Genomic DNA, 26,376 nt, shown 5'->3' with positions numbered 1-26,376 from the left:
TATTTATTTCCATTTAAACAATACCAGTTTCCTGGCAGTCCTCCTGACCCTGTGTCCCATATGCAATTAACTTTTTCTCCTGAGTTTTCTCCTAGGAGAAAGGAAGGAAGGAAACTCATTTTATTCAGATCATATTGTATGAAAACAGAGCGGCTGCTACGCCCAATCAATCCTGATTGATCCTTTCCTTAAAGAACCGATTGATTTGACCTTTTTTTTTCCGAATGATCTTATCAAAAATATGATCGTTCGCTAAAAATTGCAGTGAAAATGGCCACCTTTACAAACAGCTTTTGGACTAGTGCATCTTTTAATGAGGGATGATCAAGGTTTCCTTGAAAGGGACTGTACTCTGCAAAGGGACAATACAATAATAACAGCCATTTTAAGGAAGTAGATTAAGCCACTGCCTCCCTCAGAGAACACTTTTTTAAAATAAAGGAGACTTTGAGAATACACAATGAGGAAATGGACTAGTCCAAAACCGGTCGGTAAGAGGATTAGAGCCATTATATTACAACAGCTACATAGGAAATAATAACATACAGTGCATTTACTCTGGGGGGACTTTATGCCTGTGTACATATGCAGTATATCTTAAATTTTACAGGTTTTTTGCCATAGTGCCACTTTAATAGCTCCAAGTAAACAAAAATGTTCCCGAAGATACATTTATAGCCAAACATTATGTACACTATATTCTTGTTTCTGTGTGTTTATTTTTATATGTTCTCTGTGGTATCAGCAGTTCTCCAAAGGACAGGAACAGCTCTTGAAACCTGGTGCTAAGAAAAAGGGGAGGGGTATATTTGCTCACTATGTAAAATGGTTTATTTTATTTATTTTATTATTTTTTTACGTAGTGTGATGGGAACACACTAGAGCTTTCCTTAAAGAGAAACTCCGACCAAGAATTGAACTTTATCCCAATCAGTAGCTGATACCCCCTTTTACATGAGAAATCTATTCCTTTTCACAAACAAACCATCAGGGGGCGCTGTATGGCTGATATTGTGGTGAAACCCCTCCCACAAGAAACTCTGAGGACCATAATCCTGGCAGTTTCCTGTCTGTGAACCTAGTTGCATTGTGGGAAATAGCCGTTTACAGCTGTTCCCAACTGCCAAAAAACCATGCAGCAGCTACATCACCTGCCAGCAGTAACAATGTCACCATGTAATAAATGTCAGAATGTAAATCAGGGATTTAAAAGATTTTACAACGGGCAAACACTGACTAAATCATTTATACATAATTATTGTAAAAATGATGCACTTTTTTTTATTAAATTATTTTCACTGGAGTTCCTCTTTAAAGGACCAGCATCCTAAAAATGATGAGATTCATACCAAAGAAGCAGAAATAGGATAACGCTCACAATATGCTATGTGTAGCAAAAAAAAAATACAGGTAGTCCCCGGTTAACGAACGAGATAGGGACTGTAGGTTCGTTCTTAACCTGAATTTGTTCTTAAGTCGGAACACTGTGCCATCTCTGTCCCCTGTACCGCCTCTGTGCCCCCCTGTGTCCCCCTGTGTCCCCTCTCTGTGTCACCTCTGTCCTCTGTGCCTGTTTATACAAGTTTAAAAGCTATTTTTTCTTTGATTTTATTTTTTAAAAAACTATAAGTCAAATTTAAAAATGTTTTTTTGACTTGTTCCCATGGAAACACTGAATCCATGCTGCTCGCATTGGCGGGTCGTTCATAAGTCGGGCATTCGTAAATCGGGGACTACCTGTACTCAGAAATGGTTCTTTTCAATATATCTCATCCAAGCTGCCAAGGAGATGAGGCCCCTGCATTTTTAGTTCCCTTGGTCTCTTCCAGCTACAGAGACTTATATAACATCTATCCTCATACACCCCAACTTTTTGAGATAAGAAAGAGGGACACTTAAGCCACGCCCCTGCACATTCCTAATCCCGCCCCTATGCCATTACACAAAGTAATTTCTGTATTTGATGCAGCCTTTCCATAGTAATACCCTCTAGAAAAGTCGGATCCCTCTAGCAAGAATGGAGTTGGCAAGACACTGGGCTTGATTCACAAAAGAGTGCTAACTGCTAGCACGGCCGTTTTCGTGCGAATTTTCGCATTGCGCGCGGTCGCGAATTTTCACGCGAAATGATAAAGTTTTCGCGCGCAAATGCAAATTTTTATGCGAAATCGATATCGTTTTCGCATGAAAATTTGCATTTGCGCACAAAAACGTTATCGTTTCGAGCGAAAATTCGCGATTTGCGTGCAATGCGAAAATGCACGCGAAAACGGCCGTGCTAACAGTTAGCACTCTTTTGTGAATCAAGCCCAGTGAGTGTGTCCAGCTAGTGAGCAGCTCTCGCTCTCCAGCTCCTCCTTGTGCTGCTGAAAGATTAACACTTTGTTGCCAGTACTACAGCTAGGGATGCTTATACGGATTGAAATTTCCACAGAACTCGCAAATCGGAAAATGGAAATTGGAATCCGATTTACCGCAACTCGTTAATTTTAGCTCAATCACAGAACTCTGAACCATTGGACGAATCAGAAAATGCAGAATTTTTCCACCAAATTTTAACTTTAGAGTTAGACCAATCACAATTTTCTTTGATAAAAAATGACTAAAAAAAGATTGGAATTTCCGTGGAATCAGAAATGGGCTTTTCCGACCGTCACTAACTACAGCTCAAGGGATTATTATTAGTATAAGACTCTGATGCTGATGCAGTGCTGGCCACAAAGAGTTTATCTTACAGAGAGGAGGAGGGTATGGGCAGGTGATCTGTGCTCACAGGGAGAGACTGGCTGCTGGCTCCTCCCATCACCCCTTTGGCTACTTCCTGTCTGAGTGATGATGGGATGAGGGAGGAGTCTGAGATTTCTCTCCTGTAAAATTGCCTGTACCTTTTTCTACAGGAAATCAAATTATAGGAGCCAGCAAGCCAGGTATTTACATTATTTTTTATCACAAAAACTAAATTTGTGGAATTCATAAAACATTGCATTTCTTTAAAGCAAATATACTATTATATGCATTAAACATGTGAGGCTGAGCTAGGGCTTTATACGCAAGAAATAACAGCGATCTATCTATATATCATAGCGCTGTATGACCTCATTGTTGTACAGAGAGCTGAGATGTGAAAGATAAATATAGAGTGGAAAGCAAACACAAGAAATAAATCAGAACACAAGAATAAATCAGAACATGAAGCAAAACAGAAATAATGAATAATAACCACCCCAGTATCCCCAGGGATGCAGTTTTGGAAAAGCCATGCAGACCTTGGGGCCTAGGGCGGCTGCTGCTCCAGGGGGCATATGGACGTGTAAGAGGAAGCTGCTAGGGACGGTTTTAGTTAGAGGGGTGCGAGCCAAAAATAATTGTGTGGCCCCTTACATTTTCATCCTATACTGACAGTAAACGTGTGACTTCTATAGCCCCTGACTTGTGCGGCCCCTAAGAAGCTTGGGGCCCTAGCAGGGGCGTAACTAGACTTAATATGGCCCCCCTGCATAAATGATAGCATGGGGGAACCTTGGTCCCCAAACTCCATGTGGGTCACGTGATCAGCAGCCAGCGAATGGCAGCAGAGAGTTTTCAGTGCCTGGAGGCAGGAAAAGTATACACACTCTGCTGCACATGGTTCTGCGAGCAAACAGGGAGGGTTTTTTGCTAACTGTCTGCACTTGTGATTGGGTAAAGGGGGAGGAGGGGCCTCCAAAGCCTCTGGGCGATGGCAGGAGTCGTTGGGGTAATTGCTGTCCATGAGCCCTAGACAACTGCCCAGTTTGGCCCTATAGAAGCCCCGGTACGGGAGGCAGCAAATGGGAGGAAGCACATGGAAGAGGGGAGCTGCTACCCGAGGGAGCTGTGCAGGAAAGAGAGGGGCTGCTTTCTGCAGGGCAGGATTTCCAGCTTTGTCTGGCAGAGCCCCATACAGTCACATTCTGCAGGGAATGAAGCTCTCATCATAGTGCAGTGACCACCTACCTGATGGCAGCCCGGTATTTCTGAGTCTCTTCCATAGCACGGGTACGAGCCTCTGTCTGATTTACCTGCAATTAAAGAAGACATATTATTAGACCGTTCATCAGGATACAACTAGGAAAAGGCTGCTTCAATTCACGTCCTATGGCAGTGATCTGCAAACTTGGCTCTCCAGCTGTTAAGGAACTACAAGTCCCACAATGCATTTGCCTTTATGAATCATGACTGTGGCTGTCAGACTCCTGCAATGCATTGTGGGACTTGTAGCTTGACAGCTGGAGACACAAGTTTGCAGATGACTGTTCTATGGGAAGCTGGTGTAGCATGCAGAGGCACCACCCCTTCCCAAGAACATCCCTACATTAAAGAGACACTGTAGTGACAAACTGCACAATGTAGTCATTTATTCAGGACACCAACTTTTATGGTAATTATCCTGGTTTCAGCATCAGAAACACTTTAACTATATCAATATATTGCTGTGTATTAGAATTTAACTCCGCCCTCAAAGTGATGTTTAGCCTAGGCTGTTTAGCTATGTGGAACTCTCCTCCCAGAGCATTCTGGGAGACAGGCTCTTCAGGATTCTCAGAAACACACATTCCACAGGGCTGCACCTGACAGGACTAAAGAAGTTGCCTCCTGTGACTTCAGAATGTAAATCAGAGAGAGGAAAGATTTTACAATGAGCAAACACTGACCCAGAGTGAGCATGCAGATCAGATGCTGTGACTGGCCGCATGCTTATTGCAGGTGTGCGACTCGATTACAACTAAAGCCAAAAGCTCAGCAAGACAGCCAGGCAACTAGCATTGTTTATAAGGGAATGAAAATGGCAGCTAGGAATACTCATTTGGATTTCGGCAAAAATTGAAATTTCCACATTTTCCATCGGAAAACTGAGATCAGAATTCCGCAGAAATCTGATTTACCTCAGCTTGGTCAGTTTAGCCCAATTACAGAACTTAGAAGCATTGGACCAATCAGAGGATGCAGAATGTTTCTGCAAAAATTGGATCACAAGACTGATTTTCCATTTTTCCGATTTCCATCTTATTGATTTTCTTTTTTTTTTTCATTTTTTTTGCATCAGAGGATGCAAAAAAATGACTAATAAAATACTACTTGAAAACTGGAAATCGGGAAATCAAAAATCGGGAAATCAAGAATCAGGAAATCAGAAAACCAGAAATTGGCATTAGCAGAAATCGGAATTTCCACGCAATTGGAAATGGGCATTTCCGAAGATCCCTAATGGCAGCCTACGTATTCTTCTCACTTCGGTGTCACTTTATAGTGACTGTAAAGCGAAAAAAAAAAAAAAACTATGATATAATGAATTGTATGTGTAGTATGGATAATTAATAGAACATTAGTAGTAAAGAAAAGAGTCTCATATTTTTATTTTCAGGTATATAGCTTTTTATTTTTTTATAACATTGCATCATTCTCTAATATTTGCAGTTTACAAATTACACTCTGAATCTTAAATGATGAAACAGAGCAGAGCTAATGACCCTTTGAACTTCCTGGCAGCAAAACCTTAAACAAACAAGAAACAATGAGAGGCAGGTTGAGATAAGTGCTTCAGAAAAGAGCATTGCTCCCGGACTAAATTAGTCGGAGAGCTCACAGAAGCGCTTTTGCATAGATAACAGCTGAAGTTTCTTAACTCTTCCTGTACTGGAAACAATATGTGCTACTAATGTTCTATTTCTTAAAGCGGATCCGAGATTTAACGTTTACTCATTGCATAATTGTGTTCCTTTCATATATATTTTATAGGGCATTCCTCAAGCCAAATACTTTTTTTTTTAGTTTTAACTCTCATATTCCCTATAAACTAAACAAGCCTCGCCCCCAGCTCCTTTTGTGCCTTGACACTCTTAGAGCAATGTAGTAAGGGCTTATGGGAGCTCAGTCTGGGCAGGAGGAGGTGTTACTAGCCAGAGATTTCAGAGGCAGAGGGGAGGAGGGAGGAGGAGAGGGGATTGAGCTGAGGGCTGGAGATGCTATTAGCTTGCCTGGGTAATGTGACAAGCAGAGCATGGCTGCTGTCATTGCATCACAGGAAGAAATAATCATATACAGTTGAAGCTGTTTGCAGCTAGATTTGCTGTCTAAACGTTAGTAGACAAGTTACTTGTTATAGTTAGTTTTTCACCTCGGATCCGCTTTAAGGTGCATACACAAGTCTGATTTTATGCCCGATTGTCATTCAAACAGAAAGTCGTTCAGACTCCCTGTACACACAGACGACAAAATGTTTGAAATGCTAATTACAGCTAATTAACATGTCATTTGACTGGTCAATGGACTTGATAGAACAATGGACTAGATCAAATGACTGATAAAACGACTTGTTGTTTGAAAGTCTATATGCCCATACACATGTCCGTTTTTTGCGAACGACGGGTCGTTCGAACGACCCGTCGTTCAGTCGTTCGCCCGCTAAATCGGGCGTGTGTACAGACTGTCGTTCGCGTGATAAGAGTGAGTTTGAGCGATCCGCCCGGTGGATCGCTCAAACTCACTCTTATCACGCGAACGACAGTCTGTACACATGCACGATTTAGCGGGCAAATGACTGAACGACGGGTCGTTCAAACGAAAAGAAAAAAAGGACGTGTGTATGGGCCTTAATAGTGTCAAACTAATAGACTTTCAATAAGTTGTTTGTACACATTTATGGACCTAACTGTCGTTTGAATGACAGTTAGTTCACGGATCTGCCGAGCGGATCAGTCAAAACTGCTGCTATCAGTGTAATAATCATTCGTACGCACACCAAACTGTCGTTCAAATGACCGGTTTGAACGACAAGTCAATCAGAAATATCAGACGTGTGTACGTACCTTTAGCTGTATTGCACATACAAGTATATTTTCACTTCAGATTACCTTTAAAGCTGTCAGCAATACTATCTCAGAAAACCCCCCACATATATAAGTAGATAAATACTTGCTCTACTTACATAACATATGTATTGCACTGCCCACATTTTGATTATAGTGATTTTTCTATAGTAAAAAAGAGAAAATCCTTCTTAGGATTTTCCATCTTGACTATGTCTATCTTGAAGCCAATCCTGACATCATTTCCTCCCTTACTCTGTCTGTGTTTGTATAGGCCGCCCTCCTCCCAGTCTTTAGACACTCCCACCCAGCTCTGCAATAGAAAGTGCATTGTCATTGTGTGACTCTGCAGCTTCTTCTCAGCAGCGATATTGGGCGATCAGAGAGGAACAGAGGTGTGGGAGGGGAAAACAGGAGGGAAAGAGGCTTCAGCCAATCAGGCTGAGGGGAAAGTAAAGAAGAAAAAAAGAAAACCCAGCATGTCCTGCAACTTCCTTTGTGCGGCAGATGTACCAAATCAGGCAAACTGGGGAAGGATCTTTTATGGACAAGAAAAGTAATAGTGATTTTTAACTTTTGGATTGCCTGGTTAGCATCCTTATTACTTGTTTACCAGATTCAAATAAAACATTGATTTTTTATTTTATGCCCGACAATTACACTTTAAGAAAAATAGTTCCTAATAATAATGTGCTATTAGAATTTATCCCGACTGCTCTGGAAGTTGTACTGTAGCGGTTCTGTAACTGGAGATACCTTTTAAAGCCCCAGAAACAGAGCAGGGCCGTTCAGCTTGCTGGGCACAATGTAGTTTTTATTAGCTTCTACTTCATTTATTGTTTCGCCAGGATCATTCCACATTCCCTTATTAAGATGAGATGGAAAGTTCCGTGGCCCCGGCGAGTGCGAATGAGTCCCAGCCATGTATGTAATAAAGCAGGAGCTGCGTATTAGAGGTAACACATTGGCGGGGTGTTTAATGGGCCCCGGGCTGCCTGCAAACCATACATTCAGCTTTTCACATTTCCAGAAACCATAAAACATTGAAAGCCACCTAAACGAGCAGGGAATATGGAATTCTTGGCTTAGGGGGCATCTTGGGATGTGTAACTTTGCTGGGGTATTGTCACCTGTGCACGTCGCATCTACTAATGGCGAATAAAGGAAATTACCATCTGTTACTTTACACAAACTTCTATTACATTTCTACATCGCTCCGGCTTCTAAATGTATTACTTAGGAAAAATGGCATTTAGCACAACGCTATGATAATATTCTGTCTACTCTCCTCTCTCTCCAACATTATATCTCCACTGTCTGTCTATTCTCCTCTCTCACTGTCTATCTCCCTCCAATATCTCCCCACAGACTGTCTATTCTCCTCCCTCCAATATCCCCCCCACTGTCTGTCTATTCTCCTCTCTCCAATATCCCCCCACTGTCTGTCTATTCTCCTCCCTCCAATATCCCCCACTGTCTGTCTATTCTCCTCTCTCACTGTCTATCTCCCTCCAATACCCCCCCACTGTCTGTCTATTCTCCTCCCTCCAATATCCCCCACTGTCTGTCTATTCTCCTCTCTCACTGTCTATCTCCCTCCAATATCTCCCCACAGCCTGTCTATTCTCCTCCCTCCAATATCCCCCCACTGTCTGTCTATTCTCCTCCCTCCAATATCCCCCCACTGTCTGTCTATTCTCCTCTCTCCAATATCCCCCCACTGTCTGTCTATTCTCCTCCCTCCAATATCCCCCCACTGTCTGTCTATTCTCCTCTCTCCATTATCCCCCACTGTCTGTCTATTCTCCTCTCTCCAATATCCCCCGCTGTCTGTCTATTCTCCTCTCTCACTGTCTATCTCCCTCCAATATCCCCCCACTGTCTGTCTATTCTCCTCTCTCACTGTCTATCTCCCTCCAATATCCCCCCACAGACTGTCTATTCTCCTCCCTCCAATATCCCCCCACTGTCTGTCTATTCTCCTCTCTCCAATATCCCCCCACTGTCTGTCTATTCTCCTCTCTCCAATATCCCCCGCTGTCTGTCTATTCTCCTCTCTCCAATATCCCCCACTGTCTGTCTATTCTCCTCTCTCCAATATCCCCCCACTGTCTGTCTATTCTCCTCTCTCACTGTCTATCTCCCTCCAATATCCCCCCACTGTCTGTCTATTCTCCTCCCTCCAATATCCCCTGCTGTCTGTCTATTCTCCTCTCTCCAATATCCCCCGCTGTCTGTCTATTCTCCTCACTCCAATATCCCCCCACTGTCTGTCTATTCTCCTCTCTCCAATATCCCCCCACTGTCTGTCTATTCTCCTCTCTCACTGTCTATCTCCCTCCAATATCTCCCCACTGTCTGTCTATTCTCCTCCCTCCAATATCCCCCCACTGTCTGTCTATTCTCCTCACTCCAATATCCCCCGCTGTCTGTCTATTCTCCTCTCTCCAATATCCCCCGCTGTCTGTCTATTCTCCTCTCTCACTGTCTATCTCCCTCCAATATCCCCCCACTGTCTGTCTATTCTCCTCTCTCACTGTCTATCTCCCTCCAATATCCCCCCACAGACTGTCTATTCTCCTCCCTCCAATATCCCCCCACTGTCTGTCTATTCTCCTCTCTCCAATATCCCCCCACTGTCTGTCTATTCTCCTCTCTCCAATATCCCCCGCTGTCTGTCTATTCTCCTCTCTCCAATATCCCCCACTGTCTGTCTATTCTCCTCTCTCCAATATCCCCCACTGTCTGTCTATTCTCCTCACTCCAATATCCCCCCACTGTCTGTCTATTCTCCTCACTCCAATATCCCCCCACTGTCTGTCTATTCTCCTCTCTCCAATATCCCCCGCTGTCTGTCTATTCTCCTCTCTCACTGTCTATCTCCCTCCAATATCCCCCCACTGTCTGTCTATTCTCCTCTCTCACTGTCTATCTCCCTCCAATATCCCCCCACAGACTGTCTATTCTCCTCCCTCCAATATCCCCCCACTGTCTGTCTATTCTCCTCTCTCCAATATCCCCCCACTGTCTGTCTATTCTCCTCTCTCCAATATCCCCCGCTGTCTGTCTATTCTCCTCTCTCCAATATCCCCCACTGTCTGTCTATTCTCCTCTCTCCAATATCCCCCACTGTCTGTCTATTCTCCTCTCTCACTGTCTATCTCCCTCCAATATCCCCCCACTGTCTGTCTATTCTCCTCCCTCCAATATCCCCCGCTGTCTGTCTATTCTCCTCTCTCCAATATCCCCCCACTGTCTGTCTATTCTCCTCTCTCCAATATCCCCCGCTGTCTGTCTATTCTCCTCTCTCCAATATCCCCCACTGTCTGTCTATTCTCCTCCCTCCAATATCCCCCGCTGTCTGTCTATTCTCCTCTCTCCAATATCCCCCACTGTCTGTCTATTCTCCTCTCTCACTGTCTATCTCCCTCCAATATCCCCCCACAGACTGTCTATTCTCCTCCCTCCAATATCCCCCACTGTCTGTCTATTCTCCTCTCTCCAATATCCCCCCACTGTCTGTCTATTCTCCTCTCTCCAACATCCCCCGCTGTCTGTCTATTCTCTCTCCAATATCCCCCCACTGTCTGTCTATTCTCCTCTCTCCAATATCCCCCGCTGTCTGTCTATTCTGCTCTCTCACTATCACTCTCCCTCCAATATCCCCCCCCCCCTCCACCGCCTATTCTCCTCTCTCCAATATCCCCCCACTGTCTGTCTATTCTCCTCTCTCCAATATCCCCCCACTGTCTGTCTATTCTCCTCTCTCCAATATCCCCCCACTGTCTGTCTATTCTCCTCTCTCCAATATCCCCCCACTGTCTGTCTATTCTCCTCTCTCCAATATCCCCCCACAGACTGTCTATTCTCCTCCCTCCAATATCCCCCACTGTCTGTCTATTCTCCTCTCTCCAATATCCCCCCACTGTCTGTCTATTCTCCTCTCTCCAATATCCCCCGCTGTCTGTCTATTCTCCTCTCTCCAATATCCCCCGCTGTCTGTCTATTCTCCTCTCTCCAATATCCCCCGCTGTCTGTCTATTCTCCTCTCTCCAATATCCCCCGCTGTCTGTCTATTCTCCTCTCTCCAATATCCCCCCACTGTCTGTCTATTCTCCTCTCTCCAATATCCCCCACTGTCTGTCTATTCTCCTCTCTCACTGTCTATCTCCCTCCAATATCCCCCCACTGTCTGTCTATTCTCCTCCCTCCAATATCCCCTGCTGTCTGTCTATTCTCCTCTCTCCAATATCCCCCGCTGTCTGTCTATTCTCCTCACTCCAATATCCCCCCACTGTCTGTCTATTCTCCTCTCTCCAATATCCCCCCACTGTCTGTCTATTCTCCTCTCTCACTGTCTATCTCCCTCCAATATCTCCCCACTGTCTGTCTATTCTCCTCCCTCCAATATCCCCCCACTGTCTGTCTATTCTCCTCTCTCCAATATCCCCCGCTGTCTGTCTATTCTCCTCTCTCACTGTCTATCTCCCTCCAATATCCCCCCACTGTCTGTCTATTCTCCTCTCTCACTGTCTATCTCCCTCCAATATCCCCCCACAGACTGTCTATTCTCCTCCCTCCAATATCCCCCCACTGTCTGTCTATTCTCCTCTCTCCAATATCCCCCCACTGTCTGTCTATTCTCCTCTCTCCAATATCCCCCGCTGTCTGTCTATTCTCCTCTCTCCAATATCCCCCACTGTCTGTCTATTCTCCTCTCTCCAATATCCCCCACTGTCTGTCTATTCTCCTCACTCCAATATCCCCCCACTGTCTGTCTATTCTCCTCACTCCAATATCCCCCCACTGTCTGTCTATTCTCCTCTCTCCAATATCCCCCGCTGTCTGTCTATTCTCCTCTCTCACTGTCTATCTCCCTCCAATATCCCCCCACTGTCTGTCTATTCTCCTCTCTCACTGTCTATCTCCCTCCAATATCCCCCCACAGACTGTCTATTCTCCTCCCTCCAATATCCCCCCACTGTCTGTCTATTCTCCTCTCTCCAATATCCCCCCACTGTCTGTCTATTCTCCTCTCTCCAATATCCCCCGCTGTCTGTCTATTCTCCTCTCTCCAATATCCCCCACTGTCTGTCTATTCTCCTCTCTCCAATATCCCCCACTGTCTGTCTATTCTCCTCTCTCACTGTCTATCTCCCTCCAATATCCCCCCACTGTCTGTCTATTCTCCTCCCTCCAATATCCCCCGCTGTCTGTCTATTCTCCTCTCTCCAATATCCCCCCACTGTCTGTCTATTCTCCTCTCTCCAATATCCCCCGCTGTCTGTCTATTCTCCTCTCTCCAATATCCCCCACTGTCTGTCTATTCTCCTCCCTCCAATATCCCCCGCTGTCTGTCTATTCTCCTCTCTCCAATATCCCCCACTGTCTGTCTATTCTCCTCTCTCACTGTCTATCTCCCTCCAATATCCCCCCACAGACTGTCTATTCTCCTCCCTCCAATATCCCCCACTGTCTGTCTATTCTCCTCTCTCCAATATCCCCCCACTGTCTGTCTATTCTCCTCTCTCCAACATCCCCCGCTGTCTGTCTATTCTCTCTCCAATATCCCCCCACTGTCTGTCTATTCTCCTCTCTCCAATATCCCCCGCTGTCTGTCTATTCTGCTCTCTCACTATCACTCTCCCTCCAATATCCCCCCCCCCCTCCACCGCCTATTCTCCTCTCTCCAATATCCCCCCACTGTCTGTCTATTCTCCTCTCTCCAATATCCCCCCACTGTCTGTCTATTCTCCTCTCTCCAATATCCCCCCACTGTCTGTCTATTCTCCTCTCTCCAATATCCCCCCACTGTCTGTCTATTCTCCTCTCTCCAATATCCCCCGCTGTCTGTCTATTCTCCTCTCTCCAATATCCCCCCACTGTCTGTCTATTCTCCTCTCTCCAATATCCCCCGCTGTCTGTCTATTCTCCTCTCTCCAATATCCCCCCACTGTCTGTCTATTCTCCTCTCTCCAATATCCCCCCACTGTCTGTCTATTCTCCTCCCTCCAATATCCCCCACTGTCTGTCTATTCTCCTCTCTCCAATATCCCCCGCTGTCTGTCTATTCTCCTCTCTCCAATATCCCCCACTGTCTGTCTATTCTCCTCTCTCCAATATCCCCCGCTGTCTGTCTATTCTCCTCTCTCCAATATCCCCCGCTGTCTGTCTATTCTCCTCTCTCCAATATCCCCCGCTGTCTGTCTATTCTCCTCTCTCCAATATCCCCCGCTGTCTGTCTATTCTGCTCTCTCACTATCACTCTCCCTCCAATATCCCCCCCCCCTCCACCGCCTATTCTCCTCTCTCCAATATCCCCCCACTGTCTGTCTATTCTCCTCTCTCCAATATCCCCCACTGTCTGTCTATTCTCCTCTCTCCAATATCCCCCCACTGTCTGTCTATTCTCCTCTCTCCAATATCCCCCACTGTCTGTCTATTCTCCTCTCTCCAATATCCCCCCACTGTCTGTCTATTCTCCTCTCTCCAATATCCCCCGCTGTCTGTCTATTCTCCTCTCTCCAATATCCCCCGCTGTCTGTCTATTCTCCTCTCTCCAATATCCCCCGCTGTCTGTCTATTCTCCTCTCTCCAATATCCCCCGCTGTCTGTCTATTCTCCTCTCTCCAATATCCCCCCACTGTCCGTCTATTCTCCTCTCTCACTGTCTATCTCCCTCCAATATCCCCCCACTGTCTGTCTATTCTCCTCTCTCACTGTCTATCTCCCTCCAATATCCCCCCACTGTCTGTCTATTCTCCTCACTCCAATATCCCCCCCACTGTCTGTCTATTCTCCTCACTCCAATATCCCCCCACTGTCTGTCTATTCTCCTCTCTCCAATATCCCCCGCTGTCTGTCTATTCTCCTCTCTCCAATATCCCCCCACTGTCCGTCTATTCTCCTCTCTCACTGTCTATCTCCCTCCAATATCCCCCCACTGTCTGTCTATTCTCCTCTCTCACTGTCTATCTCCCTCCAATATCCCCCCACTGTCTGTCTATTCTCCTCACTCCAATATCCCCCCCACTGTCTGTCTATTCTCCTCACTCCAATATCCCCCCACTGTCTGTCTATTCTCCTCTCTCCAATATCCCCCCACTGTCTGTCTATTCTCCTCTCTCCAATATCCCCCCACAGACTGTCTATTCTCCTCCCTCCAATATCCCCCACTGTCTGTCTATTCTCCTCTCTCCAATATCCCCCCACTGTCTGTCTATTCTCCTCTCTCCAATATCCCCCGCTGTCTGTCTATTCTCCTCTCTCCAATATCCCCCGCTGTCTGTCTATTCTCCTCTCTCCAATATCCCCCGCTGTCTGTCTATTCTCCTCTCTCCAATATCCCCCGCTGTCTGTCTATTCTGCTCTCTCCAATATCCCCCGCTGTCTGTCTATTCTCCTCTCTCCAATATCCCCCACTGTCTGTCTATTCTCCTCTCTCACTATCACTCTCCCTCCAATATCCCCCCCCCCCCCGCCTATTCTCCTCTCTCCAATATCACCCCCCCCCCCCCCACACTGTCTGTCTATTCTCCTCTCTCCAATATCCCCCGCTGTCTGTCTATTCTCCTCTCTCCAATATCCCCCGCTGTCTGTCTATTCTCCTCTCTCCAATATCCCCCGCTGTCTGTCTATTCTCCTCTCTCCAATATCCCCCACTGTCTGTCTATTCTCCTCTCTCACTATCACTCTCCCTCCAATATCCCCCCCCCCCGCCTATTCTCCTCTCTCCAATATCACCCCCCCCCCCCCACACACTGTCTGTCTATTCTCCTCTCTCCAATATCCCCCGCTGTCTGTCTATTCTCCTCTCTCCAATATCCCCCGCTGTCTGTCTATTCTCCTCTCTCCAATATCCCCCACTGTCTGTCTATTCTCCTCTCTCACTATCACTCTCCCTCCAATATCCCCCCCCCCCCCCGCCTATTCTCCTCTCTCCAATATCACCCCCCCCCCCCCCCCCCACTGTCTGTCTATTTTCCTTTCTCCAATATACCCGCACTGTCTGCCTGTTCTCTCTCACTGTCTCTTTCTTCCTCATTCTCTCTGGATCCATCTGAAAATGGCGCCTGCGAATAATGGCGCACGGTGTTGCCGCTAATTCGTTTGCTGCTTATCGCTATGTAACGTTAAAGCCGTGTTGTTATTTAGCGTTAAAGCATTATCGTTATTTAGCGTTAACACACAGAACCCTCTCTGTACCTATCCCTAACCCCTTAACACCCCCTGGTGGTGCCTAACCCTCACCACCCCCCTGGTGGTACCTAACCCTAAGACCCCCCTGGTGGTGCCTAACCCTAAGACCCCCTGGTGGTGCCTAACCCTAAGACCCCCCTGGTGGTGGCTAACCCTAAGACCCCCTGATGGTGCCTAACCCTAAATCTCCCCTGGTGGTGCCTAACCCTATCCTTGACAGTGTTACATTAAATCCATTCACCGTTTTGCAGTTAAATAACGTCTGCAGTTTGGCTTATGTAGGGCGCTATTGATAAATAACGTTACTGTGGGCAATAACGTCTGCTGTTTGGCAAATGAACGGCACTATTGATAAATAACGTTAGTGTGTGCCACTATTGATAAATAACTAACAGCAGAACAAGAACAACAAAATCAGAAATCCCATCATGCTTTGCACATCATCAGGGGAAAAAAGCGCGGGCAGTTTTCTTCTGTGCAGCTAAAAATGAGGTTTGTATAAGAGAAACAAAGTTGTGATGCTGTGAAACTGTTAAAGAAACACAAAGCCTTTTCAGTGCTGCTGAGTCGATTTTTAGTCCGGAGGTTCACTGTAACCCAACCCTATTCTCACACAGAACCCTCCCCTGGTGGTTCCTAAAACAAACCACTCCCCCGGTGGCGCCAAACCCTAACCACCTCCCCCCGGTGGTGCCTAACCCCCCCAGTGGTGCCTAACCCTAACCACTCCCCTGGTGGCGCCTAACCATCCCCCTGGTGGTGCCTAACCCTAACCACTCCCCTGGTGGCGCCTAACTCTAACCACCGCCATGGTGGTGCCTATCCCTAACCTCCCCTGGTGGTGCCTAACCTGAACCACCTGGTGGCTAACCTTAACCACCCCCCTGGCAGTGCCTAAAACTAACCGCCGTCTGGGTGGTGCCTAGCCCTAACCACTCCCCCTGGCTGTGCTTAACCACTCCCCCTGAAGAAACACCCTTTTACACATAGTAACGATAATATCTTTGATAATGTAAAATCTGTACATGCATACGAAATAATATGACAAAAACTATAATGTTGCAAGCTTCTAAAACGATAACATAACTTCAAAAACTGTAATGTTCTAATGTTGTTAACGATATTTATCAGACACCCTTCTTTCTGCTTTTTTCACCGTTTTAATGATAATTGCATGTCGGCGCCCTTTTCATCCACTAGCCACCGGCGCCCTTTTTTCTTGTTACCCATCATATACTGTACATTAAGTGCATGTGTTATTGTCTGTGCCTTATATATGTGCAGAAATATGAGAAAAGAATGGTAGGGAAAAACATACTTTGTTTTTGTTACAAAACTAATGAAAAACACAGGAAGCTCAGGACGGTCCCTGGAAATTGGCGCTGCTGACAGCTCAGCCAGCAAAAAGCGCATCCACCCAGGCCTTCTGTCCCACCGCAGCCTCCTTCTGTGCTCGTACAACCCGGGCCGGCCTCTGCTTCTGTAAATATGATTTATTTTGCAGCAAAACAAAAGCTGTTCGCAAGAAGCGGCTGCCTTCTTTATGCGATATCAGCTGCGCGCCGTCCCGTGTCACCCTGACACTTATTGGTGAGCGCACGGCTAATCAATCATGGGGCATCCCAGCGGCATTGTGGGTAACAGGCTGCACGAGACTCCTCCGGTCTTCACCGCTCGCACTACCCCCAGAGGAAGCTTCCTTCATGATCAACATCATGATGGAACTGACACCTGGGGAAGAGAAATTGGGTTGGACTTTTGCCACCCTCGCCGAGTTCTACACCGGTGAAGCGGGGATTTTGAACCAGGCCCAAATCTTGCCGCGAGTCTGTGCCAGGCTTAATGATGTGATGCCTTCTGAAGGCTGCTGTCTGCTCCTCCAGACTATAACATAAAGGTCATACTTTATATCCTCATCATATTCATTAACCAAGAGGCCTGCAGCAAACGCTGTGGAAAATATCACCCCCCCCCCCCTCCCCCACTCTTCCATAGTAAATAGGGGTGTCGGATTGGAAAATATCACTTCAAGATTGTCAGTGCCAAAACACGTGTAATTAATTAATGTGATCTTCACCTCTTAATTCTTTTTTCTCCTTTCTTTCTATTTCGTACAAGAAAGCGAAGACCAATTTAGTCTGGCGCTCATGCAAAGATTTACGCCTTGATCGAGGTAACCGCGTGTTTTGGATTAATACCATCAGACAACTTCATTAAACTGGAAGAGATTTCAAAATAATGATTAACGTGTGTCGGCCACACTCCGGAGATAGGAAAAAAAGTAGCGAGTTGAAGCCCTTCTACGGGAATTTTTTTTTCTTTGCCTCTCCTTCGTCTAACATTTTGACGGAATCACCATTACCCATAATCCCCAGTAAGTTTACGCCAGTTGTCAGCCTGGCCAATAGTACCAACATTTGTAATGTGCAGTTTACTATTGGCCTTATGACTTTTCTTTTGTCAAAGTTTCCATTGGCTATCCCTTCCTGACGCTCGACCCTAACTTCCAATATAGTGGAGTAAGTACTAATGTATAGTATTCTCAAAGCAGAATTAGTAGTATTATTGATTCATAAAGTCCCAACATATTCAGTGGTGCTGTACAAAGTAAGAAACAAACATGGGGCACATAATACCACAGATAGTGCTATACACCAATATACAAAATTGGTACAAAGTACAGAACTGGTAATTACAGTGACAAAGGTAACATGATGAATAAAATGTATAACTAATTCCAAGACATAAAAAGGTGAGAAAGCACTGCACTTGTCAGCTTACAATCTAAAGGAATGGGGGGGGGGGGGGAGGAATTAGGTCAGCAAGAAGAGGGGTAATATACAATATTCTCACCTAGAGGCCTTATGTGTTTTATTGTTATCTAGTGGGAGTGAAACTTGGCTTAAAGTCAAAGGGAGAATGGCCTAAGGAAGAGCAGGTGCTTGTTGGAAAAAAGTGAGTTTTGAGGGAGCATTAAAAGATATCAAAGGTTGGAGAGTGACAGATGTGTTGTGGAAGGGCATTCCAGAGGAGGGTTGAAGCATGTGTAAAATCTTGTATACGTGAATGCAAGGAGGTGATTCTAGAGGAGGACAAAATAAGGTCTGAGGTTGCGATTGGGTTGATATTTGGAAACTAGTGGAGATGTACAGGGGCGAGAGATTGCATGACTTAGAGTGATACCTCAATGGCAACCACTGTGTAGGCACATAGGGAAAGAAACCTGACTCCACTTGTGCTAAGAAGTTGCCCTTTGTAGATTTAGGAAAAAGGGGGCAACACCCCTCCAACAAGGGTGGACGATAAGCAATGCAATGAAAAGTAGATAAACAGAGGCACCAAGAAGATAAAATACACTAAAATCCATTTAAAAGGGAGGAAGTGGCGGATGTACCTCCAAGATAATGACTCAGATAATCTATTTCAAAAAGGGATGGAGGCGTTAGCCTATTATACTGTTTATACAGATACTCCCATAACAGTTTGCCTGCAGAAGCAGGAGATTCCTTTGAAACGTGTTGTGCAAGTGGAGTTTTTATGTCTGATTAACGCTTTTTAGAAATAGACTATCTTTGACGTTTTCTACTAAAATCCTACTGTTCTCTGCAAGAGGGTCCTTTCATAGCAGTAACTTACTGTAGTCACTTCTAAAAGGGGACGTGGCATGTGTGTCAGTGTAACCTCCTCACTGCATTACGATGGAAGGGGGCTGTGAGCAGTTTTGTGTAGGGAAGGGGGGTTTATATATAAGTTAGGTAGAGAGGATAGGATGAAGTAAAAAAATATTGTTCATGTAAATTGGTCTTCAGACTAACAATGACCGAAGATGAAGAGTAACTCTCATTTTGAGATAAAAATAAAAAGTGTTCCCACTAAGACAACTGCAGTGTGTTCATTACAGAGGTTCCAGCAAAAAATGTGGGCGCCCAGTAAAACTTATTGTTTACATTATCATGTATGTAGTATTGGGCAGCACGGTGGCATAGTGGTTAGTGCTCGAACCCCAGCCAACATCTGCAAGGAGTTTGTATGTTCTCCCTGTGTCTTTGTGGGTTTCCTCCGGGCACTCGGGTTTCCTCCCACCTCCCAAAAACATACAGATAAGTTAATTGGCTTCTCCCTAAATTGGCCCTAGACCAGGCATGGGCAAACTTGGCCCTCCAGCTGTTAAGGAACTGCAAGTCCCACAATGCATTGCAGGAGTCTGACAGCCACAGTCATGACTCATAAAGGCAAATGCATTGTGGGACTTGTAGTTTCGTAACAGCTGGAGGGCCGAGTTTGCCCCTGCCTGCCCTAGACTATGATACATGTGCTACACAATACATACATAGACATAGGAATATAAGATTGTGAACCCCTTTGAGGGACAGTTAAGTGACAAGACAATTACTCTGTACAGCATTGCGGAAGATGTTGGCGCTATACAAATACTAAATAATAATAATAATATCTCTGATATTTTTAGTTTTCTTGCACAGGTAGTGGTGGTGGTGGGGGGATGAATAAATGAATGATTAGGGTCCCGAGGGGGCAGTAAACATTAACCACTTCCCAACTGAGGGGTTTTACCCCCTGACCACCAGAGCAATTTTCACCTTTCAGCGCTCCTTCCATTCATTCGTCTATAATTTTATCATTCCTTATCGCAATGAAATAAACTATATCTTGTTTTTTTCGCCACCAATTAGGCTTTCTTTAGGTGGGACATTATGCCAAGAATAATTTTATTCTAAATGTGTTTATATGGGAAAATAGGAAAAAATGTGGGAAGAAAATTATTTTTCAGTTTTCGGCCTTTATAGTTTTTGAATAATGCATGCTACTGTAATTAAAACCCATTAAATGTATATGCCTATTTATCCTGGTTATAAAACCGTTTAAATTATGTCCCTATCACAATGTTTGCCGCCAATATTTTAGTTGGAAATAAAGGTGCATTTTTTTCAGTTTTGCGTCCATCCCTAATTACAAGCCCATAGTTTATAAAGTAACAGTGTTATACCCTCTTGACATAAATATTTAAAAAGTTCAGTCCCTAAGGTAACTATTTATGTTTTTTTTTTATTGTAAATTTTTTTTTTTTTTTAATTACAAAAAAAAAAAAAAATTGGGGAGTGTGGGAAGTAAGGAGTTAATTTTTTGTGTAAAACAAGTTTATTTGTGTGTAAAAAATGGTTAGGGTGTAGTTTTACTATTTTACCAATTTGTTTCATGCGACCTGCAAGCGTCCGGAATGACGCTTGCAGGAAGTAGAAAGAGGCTGGGACTATTTTTTCACAATGATCGCGCTGCTCAGCCGAGCGGCAGCAGATCATTGCGGGGCTTAGATCAACAAACGGGAATGGATTTTCCAGTTCGTTGATCTCTGGGCGAGCGGGCGGCGGCGTGTTTACTAGCGGCGGGCGGCGTGTTTACGAGCGGGAGCGCGGACAGCGGCGGGAATGCGCAAAGTACGGATTTCTCCGTCCCTGGGGGTGAAAGGATGGAAAAAGGGGCGGAGAAATCCGTACGCGCGGTGGTAAAGTGGTTAAGCATCAGGAAGGGGGTTTGCGTCGGGGGGAGGGGGGAGTGGTTAAGGCTAGGTGGAAGGAAGGGGGGGGGGTTAAGGTTAGGCATCAGAAGGGTGGTTAGGGCTAAGCATTTTGGTTCTGTATGAGTGAGAGTTATATTTAGCTGTAGTAAGATGTCAATAATATTTACCAATACAAAAATTAGAGCTCTAAAATAGTCCAATATTGGTAAATGTTACCGAAATTCTAGTATCAGAGATATCCCGGCGCCAGAATTTCTTGAAGCCTTTATTTCACGTACACGCCTCTCTGTGCTTGTTTCCTGCTTACTACCCCTTCCCGATGCCACCCTCTGCTCAATAAAAACTAAAGCGCTATTGCCTGTCTATTGTCACACATCTGTAATCCGGGGCGTAAGCGGAGCTGGATTTCTGGAAAGGCCACAAAGGCCCAGGCCTTGGGCGGCTGCAGCCCAAAGGGGGACCCGAGTATAGAAAAAAGGGGCTCCTACACATAAAAGAGAAGGCTGCAAATGAGGAGCAATGCATGAAGAAGGGAAGCTGATGCCCAAGGGAGCTGTTCATGAAAGAGAGGGGCTGCTGTACATGGATGTTACACATGGAAGAGGGGGCTGCACATGGAATGGGAGGGGGGCGGCTGCTGTACATGGATGATACACATGGAAGAGGGGGCTGCACATGGAATGGAAGGGGCTGCTGTACATGGATGTTACACATGGAAGAGGGGACTGCACATGGAATGGGAGGGGCTGCTGTACATGGATGATACACATGGAAGAGGGGACTGCACACAGAATGGGAGGGGCTGCTGTTCATGGATGTTACACATGGGAGAGGGGGCTGCACATGGAATGGGAGGGGGGCGGCTGCTGTACATGGATGTTACACATGGAAGAGGGGGCTGCACATGGATTGGGAGGGGCTGCTGTACATGGATGATACACATGGAAGAGGGGGCTGCACATGGAATGGGAGGGGCTGCTGTACATGGATGATACACATGGAAGAGGGGGCTGCACATGGAATGGGAGGGGCGCTGCAGTACATGGATGTTACACATGGAAGAGGGGGCTGCACATGGAATGGGAGGGGCGCTGCAGTACATGGATGATACACATGGAAGAGGGGGCTGCACACAGAATGGGAGGGGCTGCTGTACATGGATGTTACACATGGAAGAGGGGGCTGCACATGGAATGGGAGGGGCGCTGCAGTACATGGATGATACACATGGAAGAGGGGGCTGCACACAGAATGGGAGGGGCTGCTGTACATGGATGTTACACATGGGAGAGGGGGCTACACATGGAATGGGAGGGGGGCGGCTGCTGTACATGGATGTTACACATGGAAGAGGGGGCTGCACATGGAATGGAAGGGGCTGCTGTACATGGATGATACACATGGAAGAGGGGACTGCACATGGAATGGGAGGGGCTGCTGTACATGGATGATACACATGGAAGAGGGGGCTGCACATGGAATGGGAGGGGCTGCTGTACATGGATGATACACATGGAAGAGGGGACTGCACATGGAATGGGAGGGGCTGCAGTACATGGATGATACACACGGAAGAGGGGACTGCACATGGAATGGGAGGGGCTGCAGTACATGGATGATACACATGGAAGAGGGGACTGCACATGGAGTGGGAGGGGCTGCAGTACATGGATGATACACATGGAAGAGGGGGCTGCACATGGAATGGGAGGGGCTGCAGTACATGGATGACACACATGGAAGAGGGGGCTGCACATGGAATGGGAGGGGCTGCAGTACATGGGTGATACACATGGAAGAGGGGACTGCACATGGAATGGGAGGGGCTGCTGTACATGGATGATACACATGGAAGAGGGGGCTGCACATGGAATGGGAGGGGCGCTGCAGTACATGGATGTTACACATGGAAGAGGGGGCTGCACATGGAATGGGAGGGGCGCTGCAGTACATGGATGATACACATGGAAGAGGGGGCTGCACACAGAATGGGAGGGGCTGCTGTACATGGATGTTACACATGGAAGAGGGGGCTGCACATGGAATGGGAGGGGCGCTGCAGTACATGGATGATACACATGGAAGAGGGGGCTGCACACAGAATGGGAGGGGCTGCTGTACATGGATGTTACACATGGGAGAGGGGGCTACACATGGAATGGGAGGGGGGCGGCTGCTGTACATGGATGTTACACATGGAAGAGGGGGCTGCACATGGAATGGAAGGGGCTGCTGTACATGGATGATACACATGGAAGAGGGGACTGCACATGGAATGGGAGGGGCTGCTGTACATGGATGATACACATGGAAGAGGGGGCTGCACATGGAATGGGAGGGGCTGCTGTACATGGATGATACACATGGAAGAGGGGACTGCACATGGAATGGGAGGGGCTGCAGTACATGGATGATACACATGGAAGAGGGGACTGCACATGGAATGGGAGGGGCTGCAGTACATGGATGATACACATGGAAGAGGGGACTGCACATGGAGTGGGAGGGGCTGCAGTACATGGATGATACACATGGAAGAGGGGGCTGCACATGGAATGGGAGGGGCTGCAGTACATGGATGACACACATGGAAGAGGGGGCTGCACATGGAATGGGAGGGGCTGCAGTACATGGGTGATACACATGGAAGAGGGGACTGCACATGGAATGGGAGGGTCTGCAGTACATGGATGATACACATAGAATAGTGGGCTGCACATGGAATGGGAGGGGCACTGTATATGGATGATAAACATGGAAAGGGGGGGCTGCACATTGAATGGGAGGGTCTGCAGTACATGGATGATACACATAGAAGAGGGGGCTGCACATGGAATGGGAGGGGCGCTGCTGCACATGGATGATACACATAGAATAGTGGGCTGCACATGGAATGGGAGGGGCTGCTGTACATGGATGATACACATGGAAGGGGGCTGCACATGGAATGGGAGGGGCACTGTAGCCCCTTCATACTTGGCCTAGAGGCAGAAAAAGTATAAATACGCCCTTTGACGTAAGTATAGTGGAGCAGCACCTGCGATCGCTGGGGGGCCCAGAGCTGTGGGGGCCCCCCAACTACTAACCTTCCGTTCCTCAGTGGATACATGGGTTCCTTGGGGATACTTCAGATTTGGTATGGGTGTGAAGATCATGACGGCCACACCTATTTTATGACCTTTGTGAGATGGGCCCCCAGGCTGTAAAGGGCACCAAGGGGAGGGGGGTGTACATTGGGGGGCATCAAACGTTCCCTGGGGGGCCTCATTAATTGTTGTTACGCCACTGTCTGTAATCTGTTAATAATGTCTGATCTGTGCTACCTGCTTGACCATTCCTTCCTGTGCCCCCCCCCCCCCCCCTCCTCCCACTGCATTCTGGGCACAGGCGGTAAATCAAGGGTGAATCCTGTATGAATCCGACCTCCGTCCCTTTAAAAAGCCTCGGCAGAAGGAAGCAGGTTTTTCTGGATCTGTATTTAATTTACAGTATCCCTAATCTGCCACTGTTTATAGGAACAGAAAGATTTCCCAGCTTTTGTACAATTCCCTATAGCTCAGCGTGGTTACCCTGCCCCGCAGCCTAATGTTAAAGTATAAAATGCATGCTTTAATGCAAAGCCCCCCGTGTACCGCGGAAGGCTAATGCGATAATTTCTGGCGCTTAGTTTCTGTTCCTAAGAGACCACATAATAGGAAAGTAGAAAAGTACATGTTTATTCTGCTTCTGGTAATATATTTGGGGAACATTCTATCATTGTCAGGGCTTAATGCTGCGCTGCCCCGTCACCTTCTGAACGGAAAGGCCGCTATACGTAAGCGAATTACAGCGGGCCTGCCTTAAATCCACCTTCACTTGAGGCATACTTACATCAATGTGTCATTATCGACATGCTGGAGTAACACATTGTCGCTCTTTTCCCGTAGCCAATTTCCGCTGTTGGTTTCTGTTTTTTTGCCTGTTTGGAAGCTGCCATTTTCCTACTGTTGCCAATACCATTCAGAGGAGAGGGAGGATTCGGTATGTGGATTTAGCTTGCTGTGCTCAGTTACTTCAGCCTGGCATCTGATTTCTTATCACTTCTTTGTTTGTAAAGAAAAGCTGTTTACTTTCTTGACTAAAGGCGCGTACACATGCCGGACTTTTTCAAACTACGGGTCGTCAGACCTGCTCGTGGAGCGGATCCAGGGCCGAGCCGAGGCAGAGGCGAGAGAGGCTCCAGCCTCAGGGCGCAGTGTAGGAGGGGGCGCACAACTCAGCTATCTTTCCTGTATTGTGTTTGAAGCAGTAAGAAATAAGAAAAGGGGATACATGGCAGTGACTGCAAGCCAGATAACTAGAGATTAAAGGGAACCAGAGATAACCGATTCACACAAAATAAACATATCAGTTGATAGCTTGTAAAGAATAAATGCTCTACCTGATAATTTCGCCACTCTGGTGTGCCTTTTTGAGTGTTTTTTATCCATTATTGCTCCAGGAAAAATCAAATATGGCCGCTGGCTCATATCCCTTCTGTTTCCGGGTTATGAGTTGTTCTGGATGTGCTGTCTAGCCTCTATGAGACTATAGACAAGCTGGGCTGCTGCAGCCTTTCATCTGTCTGCTTTCAACTATTATTCTGGTATGCTGTGTGGCTGCCTGTAGGAAGTGTCTCTCATAGAAATGAAACTGCATACAGTAGATAATGACTGGCTGCACACTGCACACAGATACACACTGTTTCAGAGCTTCTTTCTCGGCAGCAGCATCCCCTCCCATGTCAACAGCTCTGAGTAAGGAAATCTGAGCCAGGTGGTAGGCTTGGGCTTGAAAAGACTCCACAGAAGAGTGACTCAGCTATAATGATTCCAGGTCAAACCTAGACTGAGCCAGTCGGTGGATTCTTATCACAGTTGATAACAGATAGATTAGACTGAGAAGAATAAAACTAAAAGCAGGGTAGGTGTTTACTGTCATGTTCCCACTGATAAATGTAATAAAATACATGAGGGTGCTTTGTCTCTGGTTCTCTTTAAGGTGTTGAGGGCCCTGGGGTGCCTCCTAGTCTAATAGCAATCAGTGTGTGATGGCTGGGGTGGGAGGGATGGAGGAGCGCATTTTGGTGTCTCAGCCTTGGGTGCTGGAGGACCTTGTCCCGACTCTGAGAGGATCAGTCAAAATCAGTCTTATCAGTCTGACGACAGCCTGTACTCACGTGCAACTATCGTCAGTACGACCACCCTACGGGCGGGTCTGACGACCCGTAGTCTGAAAAAGTCTGGCGTGTGTACATGCCTTAAAGGTGCCCATACATAATGCTGGGTACACACGGTGCGTTTTTTCGGTCAATTTCCCGTTCGATCGATTTTCGATTTGTTTTTCCGCTCAATTTCCCGCTCGATTCTCTTCTCTTACCAATTTCCATTCACGTCTATGAGAAATCGAGCAGTAAAACGATCGGAAGTAATATTGGACATGGCGGAAATGATCAATCTAACGCATCTATCGACCACAAAAACGCAACATGTGTACCTAGCATAAGACAATGTATGGGGGCAGATCGACTAAGAGACAGACCTCTCTCTGATCGAACCACTTACCACTGCGCACCGTCCGCATTATCACTGGGCTCCTGATCGAGCAAGTTGGCCCTACATCTTGCAACATGTCTGATTGATACATTCAACCAATTTCGGCCAGAGGCTCCATTGTGTTCGACAGACATTGTGATATCGTGCGGCGTTACCACCGCGCACCTAATTGGCCATGTTGTCTTGAGATTTCCCAGGCACCATGTTCGATCAATACATTTCACCAATTTCGGCATGAAAT

At 46.4% G+C, this 26,376-nt stretch overlaps 1 protein-coding gene across 18 annotated transcripts in view; it reads right to left on the bottom strand.

Moving 5' to 3' along the window:
- Positions 1 to 26,376, bottom strand: part of TCF4 (transcription factor 4) — a 578,937-nt gene that overhangs the window by 287,756 nt on the left and 264,805 nt on the right. For all 18 annotated transcript variants that reach the window (XM_068251303.1, XM_068251305.1, XM_068251312.1 and 15 more), the window contains one exon: positions 3,976 to 4,040. In XM_068251303.1, coding sequence (XP_068107404.1) covers positions 3,976 to 4,040 — 65 coding nt within the window. The remainder of the gene's footprint in view (positions 1 to 3,975; positions 4,041 to 26,376) is intronic.

The sequence above is a fragment of the Hyperolius riggenbachi genome, chromosome 1, assembly GCF_040937935.1.
Source record: "Hyperolius riggenbachi isolate aHypRig1 chromosome 1, aHypRig1.pri, whole genome shotgun sequence".
NCBI classification, from domain to species: domain Eukaryota; kingdom Metazoa; phylum Chordata; class Amphibia; order Anura; family Hyperoliidae; genus Hyperolius; species Hyperolius riggenbachi.
Note: the sequence above shows the minus strand (reverse complement) of the source record. Positions and strands in the feature narration are given on the sequence as shown.